Source organism: Schistocerca piceifrons, chromosome 3, assembly GCF_021461385.2.
Source record: "Schistocerca piceifrons isolate TAMUIC-IGC-003096 chromosome 3, iqSchPice1.1, whole genome shotgun sequence".
NCBI lineage: Eukaryota > Metazoa > Arthropoda > Insecta > Orthoptera > Acrididae > Schistocerca > Schistocerca piceifrons.
The window spans coordinates 845,953,587-845,969,424 of NC_060140.1; the positions used below are offsets into that span (position 1 = coordinate 845,953,587).

General features: G+C 40.2%; 1 protein-coding gene across 2 annotated transcripts in view; it reads right to left on the reverse strand.

Moving 5' to 3' along the window:
* The window catches only part of LOC124787957 (COP9 signalosome complex subunit 1), a 95,526-nt gene that overhangs the window by 50,503 nt on the left and 29,185 nt on the right, over positions 1-15,838 (reverse strand). For both annotated transcript variants that reach the window (XM_047254962.1, XM_047254961.1), the window contains exons 6-7: positions 12,978-13,055; positions 6,290-6,525 (exon numbers count right to left, since the gene is read on the reverse strand). In XM_047254962.1, the coding sequence (XP_047110918.1) occupies positions 6,290-6,525; positions 12,978-13,055 (314 nt within the window). The remainder of the gene's footprint in view (positions 1-6,289; positions 6,526-12,977; positions 13,056-15,838) is intronic.

The window sequence follows — 15,838 nt, forward strand, 5'->3', positions numbered from 1 at the left end:
CTCTCCATGCTACTCTATCCTGTGCAAGCTTTTTCATCTCCCAGTACCTACTGCAACCTACATCCTTCTGAATCTGCTTAGTGTATTCATCTCTTGGTCCCCCCCTACGATTTTTACCCTCCACGCTGCCCTCCAATACTAAATTGGTGATCCCTTGATGCCTCAGAACATGTCCTACCAACCGATCCCTTCTTCTGGTCAAGTTGTGCCACAAATTTCTCTTCTCCCCAATTCTATTCAATACTTCCTCATTAGTTATGTGATCTACCCATCTAATCTTCAGCATTCTTCTGTAGCACCACATTTCGAAAGCTTCTATTCTCTTCTTGTCCAAACTATTTATCGTCCATGTTTCACTTCCATACATGGCTACACTCCAAACGAATACTTTCAGAAACGACTTCCTGACACTTAAATCAATACTGGATGTTAACAAATTTCTCTTCTTCAGAAACGCTTTCCTTGCCATTGCCAGCCTACATTTTATATCCTCTCTACTTCGACCATCATCAGTTATTTTGCTCCCCAAATAGCAAAACTCCTCTAATACTTTAAGTGCCTCATTTCCTAATCTAATTCCCTCAGCATCACCCGACTTAATTAGACTACATTCCATTATCCTTGTTTTGCTTTTGTTGATGTTCTGCTATGGGTGAAATAATTCAGAGCAACAAGTTCAACCCTAAAACAAAAGTCATTCAGAGCACAAGAAGAGATTGGCAAGTGAGATATGTGGTGGGTATTAATACCAGCCAGCTTGTAAACTCGCTTCTGATGTGCACCTCTCTGATTGCAGTGTACAGCAAATATTTTATTATAAATTAGACTTTGGCATCACAGAATTGTCATGGTTCAGCAATTTAATCAAGTGAAGACTTAGTTCTCATGATGAGTGGCTAAACTCATTTCCTTTTATCTGGTTATGTTAGCAATCAGAACTTTTGCTGCCAGACAGACAAAACCTATGAAGTGATGTATGAATGTCTTCTTCACACTGACAAAGTGACACTGAGAGGTGGAATTGTTAAGTACAGTAGTACATAACTGGGCCATGTTTCAGTAAGGTAGGGCAGTAGCTTACACACTTAAAAAAAAGATGACTTCATTGAGTGTTCAATTCCCTGGTCATTAGTTTCTCACAATGGCAACATTGCCTGACTCAAAGAATTATCAATATCAGATCTCAGCATTTGGTTTTTTCTTTCTTTTTCGTGTTAGTTATTTTATACACTGGAAAATGTCAAGGTACTATTTGCCAGGAACACTCTAGCATACCAAAAGAAGTTTGGGTGTGTGCGACACCTTTGGAAAGAGTCAAGAGTGCACAGCTAGGAACAGACACCACTCTCACTGTGTCATTTTCAAATCATAAGATGTTTTACGGACATTTTAGTACTCTTAAACAGATGCTGAATCAATAAACTTGTTAAAATGTTGTGTAATAAACATGGTATTATTGATTAAAAATCATCCTTTCATCTTGACACACCCTGTAATATCCTACCACCATCTACCGATACATGTCTTTTCTCACAAACTAAGGCAAAGAGTGTTCCTTGGGTTTGGATATTTTCCCTTTTTGTTATCTTATGAAATTATATTTTGGCACAGTCCACCTAAATTAAATAAAGTATTTATTTAGTAGAAGCTAAAACTAAGACTGTTGCGTAGACAACCTTGTAGATAGGGCAACCACAGCTATGAATAGTCATCTTGGGTATTAATAACCGCTTAAGCTGTATTTAGTCCTTTATTATTTGATCACTACCGGTTTCGTGGCACTGCAAGCCACATCTTCGGTTAACATATGAGCAAAACATTAGTGCGAAAAAACTTGGAAATTTTTTACCCAACATTCATTGTCCGTCATAACTGCCTTTCAGCAGTGTTTTGTTCTGATAGACAACGAATATTTGGTAGAAAGTGTCTAAGCTTTTCCACTCTGATGTTTTAGTCATATGTTCACCTAAAGATGTGGCGTTTAGCGCACACACCAACTGTAGTGATCCAATGATAAAGGACTACATACAGCTGAAGTAGTTATTAATACCCCGAGATAAAAACTGTTGTGTAAAGTAAATAATGTCAAATGTAGCAGAGGCACTTTGAAGGATATTTCAAATCTAATACTCAATTCTCAGTGTACTTAACCTTTAACAGTTTTCGTTGCTGATGTTAAAAATCCATTCCAACTGGAAACCTATTTGCACAATAACAATACAAGACCCAAAAATAATTTCCTATAAATAATGTCTCCTTGCTGTCATTTCTTTTGCCCTTTTCCCTTTCATCCCTCAGAAACGCCTTACAAATATCAAAATATTATCACACCTGATGCCATTATCCCCCCCATGAACCATGGACCTTGCCGTTGGTGGGGAGGCTTGCGTGCCTCAGCGATACAGATAGCCGTACCGTAGGTGCAACCACAACGGAGGGGTATCTGTTGAGAGGCCAGACAAACGTGTGGTTCCTGAAGAGGGGCAGCAGCCTTTTCAGTAGTTGCAAGGGCAACAGTCTGGATGATTGACTGATCTGGCCTTGTAACACTAACCAAAACGGCCTTGCTGTGCTGGTACTGTGAACGGCTGAAAGCAAGGGGAAACTACAGCCGTAATTTTTCCCGAGGGCATGCAGCTTTACTGTATGATTACATGATGATGGCGTCCTCTTGGGTAAAATATTCCGGAGGTAAAATAGTCCCCCATTCGGATCTCCGGGTGGGGACTACTCAAGAGGATGTCGTTATCAGGAGAAAGAAAACTGGCGTTCTACGGATCGGAGCGTGGAATGTCAGATCCCTTAATCGGGCAGGTAGGTTAGAAAATTTGAAAAGGGAAATGGATAGGTTGAAGTTAGATATAGTGGGAATTAGTGAAGTTCGGTGGCAGGAGGAACAAGACTTCTGGTCAGGTGACTACAGGGTTATAAACACAAAATCAAATAGGGGTAATGCAGGAGTAGGTTTAATAATGAATAGGAAAATAGGAATGCGGGTAAGCTACTACAAACACCATAGTGAACGCATTATTGTGGCCAAGATAGATACGAAGCCCACGCCTACTACAGTAGTACAAGTTTATAAGCCAACTAGCTCTGCAGATGACGAAGAAATTGAAGAAATGTATGATGAAATAAAAGAAATTATTCAGATTGTGAAGGGAGACGAAAATTTAATAATCTTGGGTGACTGGAATTCGAGTGTAGGAAAAGGGAGAGAAGGAAACGTAGTAGGTGAATATGGATTGGGGGACAGAAATGAAAGAGGAAGCCGCCTGGTCGAATTTTGCACAGAGCACAACATAATCATAACTAACACTTGGTTTAAGAATCATGAAAGAAGGTTGTATACATGGAAGAACCCTGGAGATACTAAAAGGTATGAGATAGATTATATAATGGTAAGACAGAGATTTAGGAACCAGGTTCTAAATTGTAAGACATTTCCAGGGGCAGATGTGGACTCTGACCACAATCTATTGGTTATGACCTGTAGATTAAAACTGAAGAAACTGCAAAAAGGTGGGAATTTAAGGAGATGGGACCTGGATAAACTAAAAGAACCAGAGGTTGTACAGAGATTCAGGGAGAGCATAAGGGAGCAATTGACAGGAATGGGGGAAATAAATACAGTAGAAGAAGAATGGGTAGCTTTGAGGGATGAAGTAGTGAAGGCAGCAGAGGATCAAGTAGGTAAAAAGACTAGGGCTAGTAGAAATCCTTGGGTAACAGAAGAAATATTGAATTTAATTGATGAAAGGAGAAAATATAAAAATGCAGTAAGTGAAACAGGCAAAAAGGAATACAAACGTCTCAAAAATGAGATCGACAGGAAGTGCAAAATGGCTAAGCAGGGATGGCTAGAGGACAAATGTAAGGATGTAGAGGCCTATCTCACTAGGGGTAAGATAGATACCGCCTACAGGAAAATTAAAGAGGCCTTTGGAGATAAGAGAACGACTTGTATGAATATCAAGAGCTCAGATGGAAACCCAGTTCTAAGCAAAGAAGGGAAAGCAGAAAGGTGGAAGGAGTATATAGAGGGTCTATACAAGGACGATGTACTTGAGGACAATATTATGGAAATGGAAGAGGATGTAGATGAAGATGAAATGGGAGATATGATACTGCGTGAAGAGTTTGACAGAGCACTGAAAGACCTGAGTCGAAACAAGGCTCCCGGAGTAGACAATATTCCATTGGAACTACTGACGGCCGTGGGAGAGCCAGTCCTGACAAAACTCTACCATCTGGTGAGCAAGATGTATGAAACAGGCGAAATACCCTCAGACTTCAAGAAGAATATAATAATTCCAATCCCAAAGAAAGCAGGTGTTGACAGATGTGAAAATTACCGAACTATCAGCTTAATAAGTCACAGCTGCAAAATACTAACACAAATTCTTTACAGACGAATGGAAAAACTAGTAGAAGCCAACCTCGGGGAAGATCAGTTTGGATTCCGTAGAAACACTGGAACACGTGAGGCAATACTGACCTTACGACTTATCTTAGAAGAAAGATTAAGGAAAGGCAAACCTACGTTTCTAGCATTTGTAGACTTAGAGAAAGCTTTTGACAATGTTGACTGGAATACTCTCTTTCAAATTCTAAAGGTGGCAGGGGTAAAATACAGGGAGCGAAAGGCTATTTACAATTTGTACAGAAACCAGATGGCAGTTATAAGAGTCGAGGGACATGAAAGGGAAGCAGTGGTTGGGAAGGGAGTAAGACAGGGTTGTAGTCTCTCCCCGATGTTATTCAATCTGTATATTGAGCAAGCAGTAAAGGAAACAAAAGAAAAATTCGGAGTAGGTATTAAAATTCATGGAGAAGAAATAAAAACTTTGAGGTTCGCCGATGACATAGTAATTCTGTCAGAGTCAGCAAAGGACTTGGAAGAGCAGTTGAACGGAATGGACAGTGTCTTGAAAGGAGGATATAAGATGAACATCAACAAAAGCAAAACAAGGATAATGGAATGTAGTCTAGTTAAGTCGGGTGATGCTGAGGGAATTAGATTAGGAAATGAGGCACTTAAAGTAGTAAAGGAGTTTTGCTATTTGGGGAGCAAAATAACTGATGATGGTCGAAGTAGAGAGGATATAAAATGTAGGCTGGCAATGGCAAGGAAAGCGTTTCTGAAGAAGAGAAATTTGTTAACATCGAGTATAGATTTAAGTGTCAGGAAGTCATTTCTGAAAGTATTCGTATGGAGTGTAGCCATGTATGGAAGTGAAACATGGACGATAAATAGTTTGGACAAGAAGAGAATAGAAGCTTTCGAAATGTGGTGCTACAGAAGAATGCTGAAGATTAGATGGGTAGATCACATAACTAATGAGGAAGTATTGAATAGGATTGGGGAGAAGAGAAGTTTGTGGCACAACTTGACCAGAAGAAGGGATCAGTTGGTAGGACATGTTCTGAGGCATGAAGGGATCACCAATTTAGTATTGGAGGGCAGCGTGGAGGGTAAAAATCGTAGAGGGAGACCAAGAGATGAATACACTAAGCAGATTCAGAAGGATGTAGGTTGCAGTAGGTACTGGGAGATGAAAAAGCTTGCACAGGATAGAGTAGCATGGAGAGCTGCATCAAGCCAGTCTCAGGACTGAAGACCACAACAACAACAACGATGCCATAACAACTAGGTTTAACAATTCTACATTTCTTTTTATCCCATCATCTAATTTCTACTTTCAGCACTGTTCAGTTAACGCAAAAACTGATTGCATTTGCAAGTCTCTAAATGTATCTTTTCCCTCTTAGCTCTGGAAGAAAGGCAGACTGGGAGCTGGAACTTTTACAAATCTATAAATATTGATTGTGCATTTGCCACAGATCGATTACCTTAAAAGTTGACACTTGAGATTATCTTCATACAGTTCACTGTAGTTATTACATTTTAAACAGGATTCATTCGTGTAATATAGCTCAGCAATTTTTGTGGCGGGTGCTGAGTGCAGTTGTACTGCTACAAGTTGGCCAGTATTGACTCATTTCTGCTACAAAATTTCTATCCTAGTATTTTTATAATTTGTAGCAACAAGATTTCTGTTTCACTTATAGAAACTCAATACATGATCATTATCTTTCACCTACACTTTCATGGAAACACACGTTTCCCCTTACGTATATGCTGCCTGTCCTGTGAAAGACATGTTGGTGGAAGGCAGGGATTGCTCCCAGTACCACCCACATGAACTGCCAAGTTACATTGTGTAAATAGTACCCATGCTTCAACAGTAATGAAGTTCTTTTGTATTAAAAATCCTTTGTTACAAACCTGCTGAATATAACATTCTTCTGAAGTTCATGGCGATCAAAGGTAGCGAGGGCACATAAACCACCATACATTGCAACATTGCTGGCAGACAGCAGTTCCGGGAAATCACAGTGATCAAAATTTGCTTGCAGGAAGTGTCTCGCTGCAGACTTATATTTCTTGGTGGCCAGTTCCGCTAGAGCAGAGGCACACTTCAGCCTGGTGAGAATCGTCTGATTGCTATCTTTGCCGTGTACCTACATGAGCAACATCAGGGTTTCACTTCAAGATACACTATCAATATATTTACATTCCCACAAATGTGGTAAAATATGTTGTCAATCACATAATAAATTACACATTACATATAGTACAAAAACAGAAAAAGCTGTAAGTCAGAAAATAGCAAAGATACACAATGACACACTGGAGAGGGCAAATAATGCATAGAAACAATGTGAAAAACATACGAACACTATCCGTTAGAGTGAGCCCCTCCTACAAGTTACAAAAATGATATAAACACCATTTAACTCAGTAGCACACCTACATTTATCATCAGTAGTATGATATGTGCAATCCATATCAAGTGAAATTTAGGTTGCACTGAAGATTTTTGGTAGGGATTATCTGGATTATCTTGGATCATGAGTCCTTAATAGATGTAGAAGTAACTTCAGTGGCCCATGGAAAGGGTTTGAACACTTGCTGTTCATGTTGTACACTGATAAGGCAAAACATTATGACAACTGTCCACCACAACATTTGATGCCGCCTGGTGGCATTGCGGCCATGTGGCGTGGTAACAGAAGTGTGTACGCAGAGAGCAGAAACAGATGGGAAACCATCCCAGTGAAGATCTGGGCTGGAAATGTGGAAATCCATTGCCGTAAGCGACTTTGACAAAGTGCATATTATTATTACACAGAGCTTGTTAACGAATATCTTGAAAATGGTGAAGCTGGTTGTATATTCATGTGCTACTGTCGTGAGCATCTACAGAAACAGGTACACGGACAGTGAAACTACCACTAGGCGTTAAATGGTTGGACATGCACGACTTCATAGAATGTGGAGTTTGGAGGTTTGTCTGCTCTATAAAGTAGGATAGATACTGATCTGTGGCACCTCTGCCAAAAGAGCATAATACTGGTGCATGCACAAGTGTTCAAAGCACACCATTCATTGTATGTTGTTGAATACTGAGCTCTACAGCAGACCACCCCTACATGTTCACACATTGACCCAATGACATCATAAATTACAACTGCAGTGGGCACGAGACTATCGGGTTTCAATCATCAATCAATGGAAATGTGTCAGCTCTACATGTGAATCACGTTTTTGCTACACTATACTGATGGTCATCTCCACAAACGCCGTCATCGAGGTGAGTGGGGGCTCGACGTGTGCAGCGTGCCACAGAAGTTAGCTGGTGGGTGCAGTACTATGCTATGGGAGACATTCTGCAGCTGCACGGTACCTGTGGTAATAATCGAAGACACAGCTGCGAACCACCTGCATCCCTTCATGTTTGATGTCTTGCCCAACAGAGATGTCATCTTTCAGCAGTATAATCGCATGTGTCCCTGAGCCAGAATTGTGTTTCAATGGTTTGAGGAGCATTATAGTGAACTCACATTGGTGTCTCAGTGATCAAATTCACCCGATTTTAATCCTATGGAACCCATCTGGGTTGCTGCCAGGCACCACATCACATATGCAGATCAGTTGCCCATTTCTTACACAAATTACATGACCTGTGCATGGGCTCCAGAAACCTACCAACAAACTGTGTGATCCCTGATGCAGAATCAGTTATGTATTTTGTTCCAAAGATGGAAAAGTTATTAAGCAGGTGGTCATAATGTATTAGCTCATCAGTGTACATTAATGATCTGTTATATAATGAAATGCATGAAAATATTGATTTCATGGATGATGCAATTATGTGTAATGAATTACTATCTGGAAGAAGCTGCACATATTCAATAAAATTTTGCACTTCACTAAAATAATAATAATAATAATAATAATATCCTATGAATACAATAACAATGAATAACAGCTGGAATCAGGCACCCCATAAAAATTCCTGGTGTAACTGTTTGCAGGGATAGGACATGGAATGCTCACAAAGGCTCAGTTGTAGGTAAAGTTGCTGGCAGACTTCAGTTCATTGGTAGGATATTACCAAAACGCAGTAGGAACGCTGGACGTACACAAATAACAGCAGCACAAACGATCACAGGTTGGTTTGACTCATGGGAGAGCACCACAGAGGTGCTGAAAAACTGAAATGGCAGATGCTTTTAGATAAGCAGTAATTGTCTTGAAAGCATACTTCCCAAGTTTCTAGAACAATTTATTTAAGTGAAGGATTTACAAATATAGTACAACATCCAATGTATCACTCCAGCAGAAATCGCAAATACAAGCTTCGACTAACTACAGAGTGTACAAAAGTTCTTAAGCGATCATTCTTCCCTTGCTCCAGACACAAATGGAACAGGAAGAAGCCCTAATAACTTGCACAACAGAAAGTACCCTCTGCCATGCACCTCAGTATGGTCTGCAAAGTATTAGTGTAGATGCAGATCTGCCAAAATAGCAGGGAAATGTGTGTGAAGATTCTCAGAAAAGACACATGGTACATTCTTTTCTGAAATTTTCACTTCTGTCAATGAGAGAAGATTTCAAGAATTTTAGATTGTTTGCTTCATTCCTTTATACAGCTTTCTGTTTACCTTTTTCATCCAATTTAAATCACTCTGCCTGTACCACCTGAAGTGGGGGAAGCACAGGGAGGAGGCAAGTCATTTTTTATACAGCATTCAAGCAAAATAAAATTACTCAATAAGAAAAGGAATTATTCTGGAAGAACCTTTTGTCAACTGAAATGTAGTGCCTCTAGGATGGTATTTTGTGTCGCCAACGTGATGGAAATTGAGGCTAGAGTAATAAAGATGCAGAACTATGGGAAGTGCATCCTGACAAGTTACGGACAGATGCAGAAAAAGTAAGCAAGCTAATGACTCAATTCAAAATACAACGTAGGGGCAACCAATATTTTCAAAAACTGTATAACTGGGCAGATATGACTAGTCAGCACCTAGTTGCACCAGCAACTGGTCATTAAGTATGGATTACTGGGAAGCAACACACAACAATATAATAAATACAACCCTGTTGCTGTCTTGGAATCTAAACTTCTGCTGTATTACAAGTGTCCAGAATTTAACAATACCAGAGAAGGAAAGTTGCTACTCACCATATAGTGGAGATGCTGAGTCGCAATAGGCCCAATAAAAACATTCACACAATTAAAGCTTTTGGCCATTAAGGCCTTTGTCAGCAGCAGACACACACACACACACACACACACACACACACACACACACACACACACAGTCTCAGAGAGCTGAGAGTCCAGAATTTACTGATAAGACAACTGATGTCAACAGACTAGATAATGCTATCATCAATGAACACAATAAGACATGTAAAATTGGTATTAGATTTTTCGTAGACTTGGAGAAAAAAAAAAAGTGTGTGTGGTGGTGGTGGGGGGGGGGGGGGGGGGGGGGAGGGGGGCGGCGGTGGCGGCACACTGAAGTATAAGGAACTGCATCAGGCATCAAAGCAATCTAATTTCTGTAGGATGTTGGAACATAAGCTAGAGTGATTTTAGCAGAAATAGTTAAGAGAGAGAGAGAGAGAGAGAGAGAGAGAGAGAGAGAGAGAGAGAGAGAGAAATGTGAAGTCCTGAGAAGGTCCTGAACTGAGGCAAATGCCACTTCGTAAGAATTATTTCCAAAGAAAGAGTGATGCCCTCTTCATATGGATGTTAGCTGCTCCTGCAACTATTACGGAGATTTGTGTAGAACTAACGGAGGAAATAATGCTTCTGAATGACTATAATGATCATTATGATAATGAAATTACAACCAAACACCAGAAAGCTGAAACGTGGAACAGAGACAATTTTAAGTGAACACTACTTTGTACATAAACAAGAAAATTTTTACTTTCATAATTACAATAAAACAGTAGTGCTATTTGAAATGGCTACTTAGGAATCAGAAGTAACAGTAACATTTAACTGACCACATAAACGAAGAAAAGACAATAATTCTATCAATAAAAAATTCTTAACATAACTTTCTGGCGAGCGCAAAAACAGCTCAGGCACATTATGCATAACAATAATTCCACTGAACTCTCAATAGCTGTTCAAATTATCATAAAAATTACAAAAATTCAAAAGTCAAGAATGACTAAGTGTTTCAAAAAGCTGCATGGCTGTATGAAGGTGCTTTCTTGCAACTACCGGTTTCACATCAGTATAGATGCATCTTCGGGTTTATCTGTCAAAAATACAAATCACTGTATGAAATTTTTGAAACAGTAGAAATACAGAACCATAATATTTACATTCAACAAGAAGCAATGATGAGTACTCACAATGGTCATATTTCCATAATGTAGACTGACAACTGCAGTGTCCCAGCTTTTGGGAAGTTATCCAAGTTAAAAGTCAAACCACAATGGTGGGTTGCCATAATAAAATTGAGTACACCCAAAAGATACTTGTAAGAATGTGCGAAGCATGCCTGCTGAATGAGCCAGATGAATGTAACTATTGTGAGTACTCATCATTGTTTCTTGTTTTATGTGAACACTATGATTATGTATCTCTATTTCAAGAATTTCATACAGTGATTTGTATTTTTAACAGATAAACAAAGCGTCTATAATGATGTGAAACCAGTATTTGTGAATAAAGCACCTTCACCTTCATACAGCTATGTAGCTTTTGGTAACCCATCATTCTTTTATTTTTAATTGTTGTAATTTGTATGGTAATTTGAACGATTATCGGGTGTAGTTATTGTTATTTGTAACTGTATGTTTAACTGTAACCAATGCAACATGCAAAAACAGAAACAGTGCAATACAATTACTTAAACTACACTCCTGGAAATTGAAATAAGAACACCGTGAATTCATTGTCCCAGGAAGGGGAAGCTATTGACACATTCCTGGGGTCAGATACATCACATGATCACACTGACAGAACCACAGGCACATAGACACAGGCAACAGAGCATGCACAATGTCGGCACTAGTACAGTGTATATCCACCTTTCGCAGCAATGCAGGCTGCTATTCTCCCATGGAGACGATCGTAGAGATGCTGGATGTAGTCCTGTGGAACGGCTTGCCATGCCATTTCCACCTGGCGCCTCAGTTGGACCAGCGTTCGTGCTGGACGTGCAGACCGCGTGAGACGACGCTTCATCCAGTCCCAAACATGCTCAATGGGGGACAGATCCGGAGATCTTGCTGGCCAGGGTAGTTGACTTACACCTTCTAGAGCACGTTGGGTGGCACGGGATACATGCGGACGTGCATTGTCCTGTTGGAACAGCAAGTTCCCTTGCCGGTCTAGGAATGGTAGAACGATGGGTTCGATGACGGTTTGGATGTACCGTGCACTATTCAGTGTCCCCTCGACGATCACCAGTGGTGTACGGCCAGTGTAGGAGATCGCTCCCCACACCATGATGCCGGGTGTTGGCCCTGTGTGCCTCGGTCGTATGCAGTCCTGATTGTGGCGCTCACCTGCACAGCGCCAAACACGCATACGACCATCATTGGCACCAAGGCAGAAGCGACTCATCGCTGAAGAAGACACGTCTCCATTCGTCCCTCCATTCACGCCTGTCGCGACACCACTGGAGGCGGGCTGCACGATGTTGGGGCGTGAGCGGAAGACGGCCTAACGGTGTGCGGGACCGTAGCCCAGCTTCATGGAGACGGTTGCGAATGGTCCTCGCCGATACCCCAGGAGCAACAGTGTCCCTAATTTGCAGGGAAGTGGCGGTGCGGTCCCCTACGGCACTGCGTAGGATCCTACGGTCTTGGCGTGCATCCGTGCGTCGCTGCGGTCCGGTCCCAGGTCGACGGGCACGTGCACCTTCCGCTGACCACTGGCGACAACATCGATGTACTGTGGAGACCTCACGCCCCACGTGTTGAGCAATTCGGCGGTACGTCCATCCGGCCTCCCGCATGCCTACTATACGCCCTCGCTCAAAGTCCGTCAACTACACATACGGTTCACGTCCACGCTGTCGCGGCATGCTACCAGTGTTAAAGACTGCGATGGAGCTCCGTATGCCACGGCAAACTGGCTGACACTGACGGCGGCGGTGCACAAATGCTGCGCAGCTAGCGCCATTCGACGGCCAACACCGCGGTTCCTGGTGTGTCCGCTGTGCCGTGCGTGTGATCATTGCTTGTACAGCCCTCTCGCAGTGTCCGGATCAAGTATGGTGGGTCTGACACACCGATGTCAATGTGTTCTTTTTTCCATTTCCAGGAGTGTATGTTAACAAATTTTTTTTGAAGTTAGAACTAGAAAGCATGAAAAATACAGAGAAAGCATATTGATAACATAGGAACAATAACTTATGAAACTGCTACATTAGAATATGATGTAATGCAATGCAAAAGTGGTGAAAACAATTAAATAACACTGTTGCATTGGTTTGATCCATAAAATGCAAACCAAGCAAGATATTGAGGAAAATCGTAACAGTAGTGTGTGGGAAGCCACAGTTTTAACAACTTGTTTTGCAGTGATTTCACAAAATTCCTAAGTATATCTAATGTATACAAAAATTATATCACTGCAGAAGCTTACCTCTGTAAAGTCAGGCGTTGCTTCAGCCTTGCTAACATAGCTCAGAACGTGGGACCAGTTCTGCAGATAGACACTCACCTGTTGGATCAAGAGCTTACTATAACAACATACCTGAGAAACTCTACAACAGTTAACTAGGTGATTAAGAAAGCATGGTAAGCATAATGATGGTCTGACTGCATATTTTAAAACTTAACTTCTTAACATGTTATTCAATAGGGTTCTGTTTATGCAATAAGAAAGAATGAGAAACACAAGTTCCACTCTCTCAACTTGCATTTATATATTTTTTATTTATTTCGGATATGAATTTTGGTCCAATGCTACCACGCTGACTAGCAAAGGCAATGTCACCAACAAGATATTCTAGCCTTTTTCAGCTCCAAATCAGGGAAGGACCGAATTCTTATTATGGACACTATCAGAATGACATGTAACAGTACTTCAATTCAAAATAAGTTTCCTTAATGAAACCTGAATCAGATAATTAATATAAACTTTTCTCAAGTGGTCAATCCTTATTAGAAATACGAGAGTTGTCCACAAAGTAAGTTCCGTTTCTATTTCTATTCGCGGCAGCGCTACAATCGCAGTTCCGAGCATGCGCGGCACTTACTGTGACTCATGGAGAAGACATGTATGCCATTTTCAGATTGCTGCTGCCGACATGTGCTTTGTAGTGCTTCTTTATAATGTCAGCCATAATTGAAAATGTGCCGCATGTGAAATCAGGTCTGTGATTCAGTTTCTAAATGCAAAGAAAGTTAAACCAAAAGAAATATATCGGCAAATCTGCATGGTTTACGGACAAAATGCTACGAGTGATTCAATGGTTAGAAGATGGGTTAGACTGTTCAATGAAGGATGTGATCAAGTGCACGATGAAGAACGAAGTGGACGCCGATCTGTGGTTACTGATGAACTGGTTCACACAATTTAAGAGAAGATTAAGCACAACCACAAGTTCACACGTAGTGCCCTTGCTATGGAAGTTCCACAAATCTCATGATCACTAATTAATGAAACTTACTGAAAAACTGAAATTTCGAAAACTTTGCTCATGTTAGGTACCCAAAATTCTGATTGAACAACACACAAAACTTCAGTTTTTGGCACACTACAACGAAGAAGGCGGTGGTTTTCTTTCTCTGGTATTCACGGGGGATAAAACTTGGGTATCGTACGACACCCTTGAAACGAAACAGCAATCAATGGAATGGCGACACACTTCACCCCCAACGAAGGTTAAGCCTAAGCAAATCTTGACACCTCAAAACGTCATGTGCACCATTTTTTTGGGACAGAAAAAGGCATTTTGCCGATTGATTTCTTACCACGAGGCCAAACAATCAACGCACATTGTTACTGCAAGACCATTAAGAAAGTGCGCCATGCAATACAGAACACACGCCAAGGATTACTGCCAACAGGTGTCAGAAAAGTAGCAAGAACTGTGGGTCAGTGGAGACTTACCAGAATGAATGAGAAGGAAAGAGAAGGAAAGACTAATTGTTGGGGACTGTACTGGATGAGATTTGAAAATCTTATTTAACTTAAAAGATAATTAGTATAGAAGTATAGGTACAATCAAAATTGCTGTTGCCTTTTGTTCTGTTTTACCTGTGTAATTCCCAAGTTGGACACCATACTTTCATTGTCACTATTTTTCTAGACCAAATGAACCCTTCATTAATCAATTAAGTCACTAAGAATTTGCATAACGTCATAATTTCGTATGTGGCAACTGTACTCAAAATAGGCAATTTCCAGTGTAGACAGAAAAAAATAGTTCTGTAATCTTCTGTAATTTACTAACTGTTATGTAGAAATGTTTGTGCATAGAAAGTAGTGGGTAAACAATTTGATGCAAGTTTGTATGTTTTCAGATTAAATTAAGGAATGAGAAATATAAAAGCTTGTCCGCCATCAGAATAATTCACCTGTCCACATCATCTCTCTCATTACCATGCATGTGTCAAGTGTCTTCACAGACTTCTTTCGTTGTTGCAAATATAAATTGCTTTTATCAGTCTTCACATTGTGGTTGTGTTTTCTATTCTTGTTCTTGTTCTGCACAAAATATTAAAACTGACCCTGTGTGTTTTTGTAGACAGATTTGTGGAATGAAGTTTAGGGCAGTTATTGTCACAAACTGTCACTGAAGGTGTAGACTATCCAACAAGTCAATTTAAAGTTAGTAAATGTGTGACGATGACAAAGTCAAACTACAAAACGGTGGTGTTCTGTCAATTTTTGAATAACATTGATCAATATTCAAAGTTTTCAGTCCCAACACAATGAACTTTTGCACTAGTGAAATGAACAAGATGAGGCTCAAACCAGATTACTGCCATTCCATGCTGAAGCTGTGTTGTGTTGTTTTCATTCTGTAGTATTTTGGTCATCAAGTTTCCCCTTTCTGCTGAGGGGAGACAGAGTTCACACAGTCTATTAGCACATCCTTTATCAGGAAGAGTAACCTTTTTAGAGAAACTACACTTGAGAAAACATTCTTGGATATTTCAAGGTTATTTTATTACACACGAAGTTAACTTCTAAATAATACATCTCTAGTCACTAAATTCTGCAGCAGCCACCATCACTGAAACCATCTACTTTCACTTGTTTCTGGAGTGTAATACCATGTAAAACATGTAAATAAAAAATTGTGTTTAAAATTCTTCTAATAACTAACACACAGTAAAACACAGATGCTTACTGGTAAAATGTATGCTGTTACTCTCACTATGAGTTTTCTACTTGCATATTTCTCAGTAAGTTAGCTTATTTCAACTAAAGAACATTAATTTAATTTGAAAGCAGGCATGACTGCAATCAAAATCTATTACAAATGAATGAAA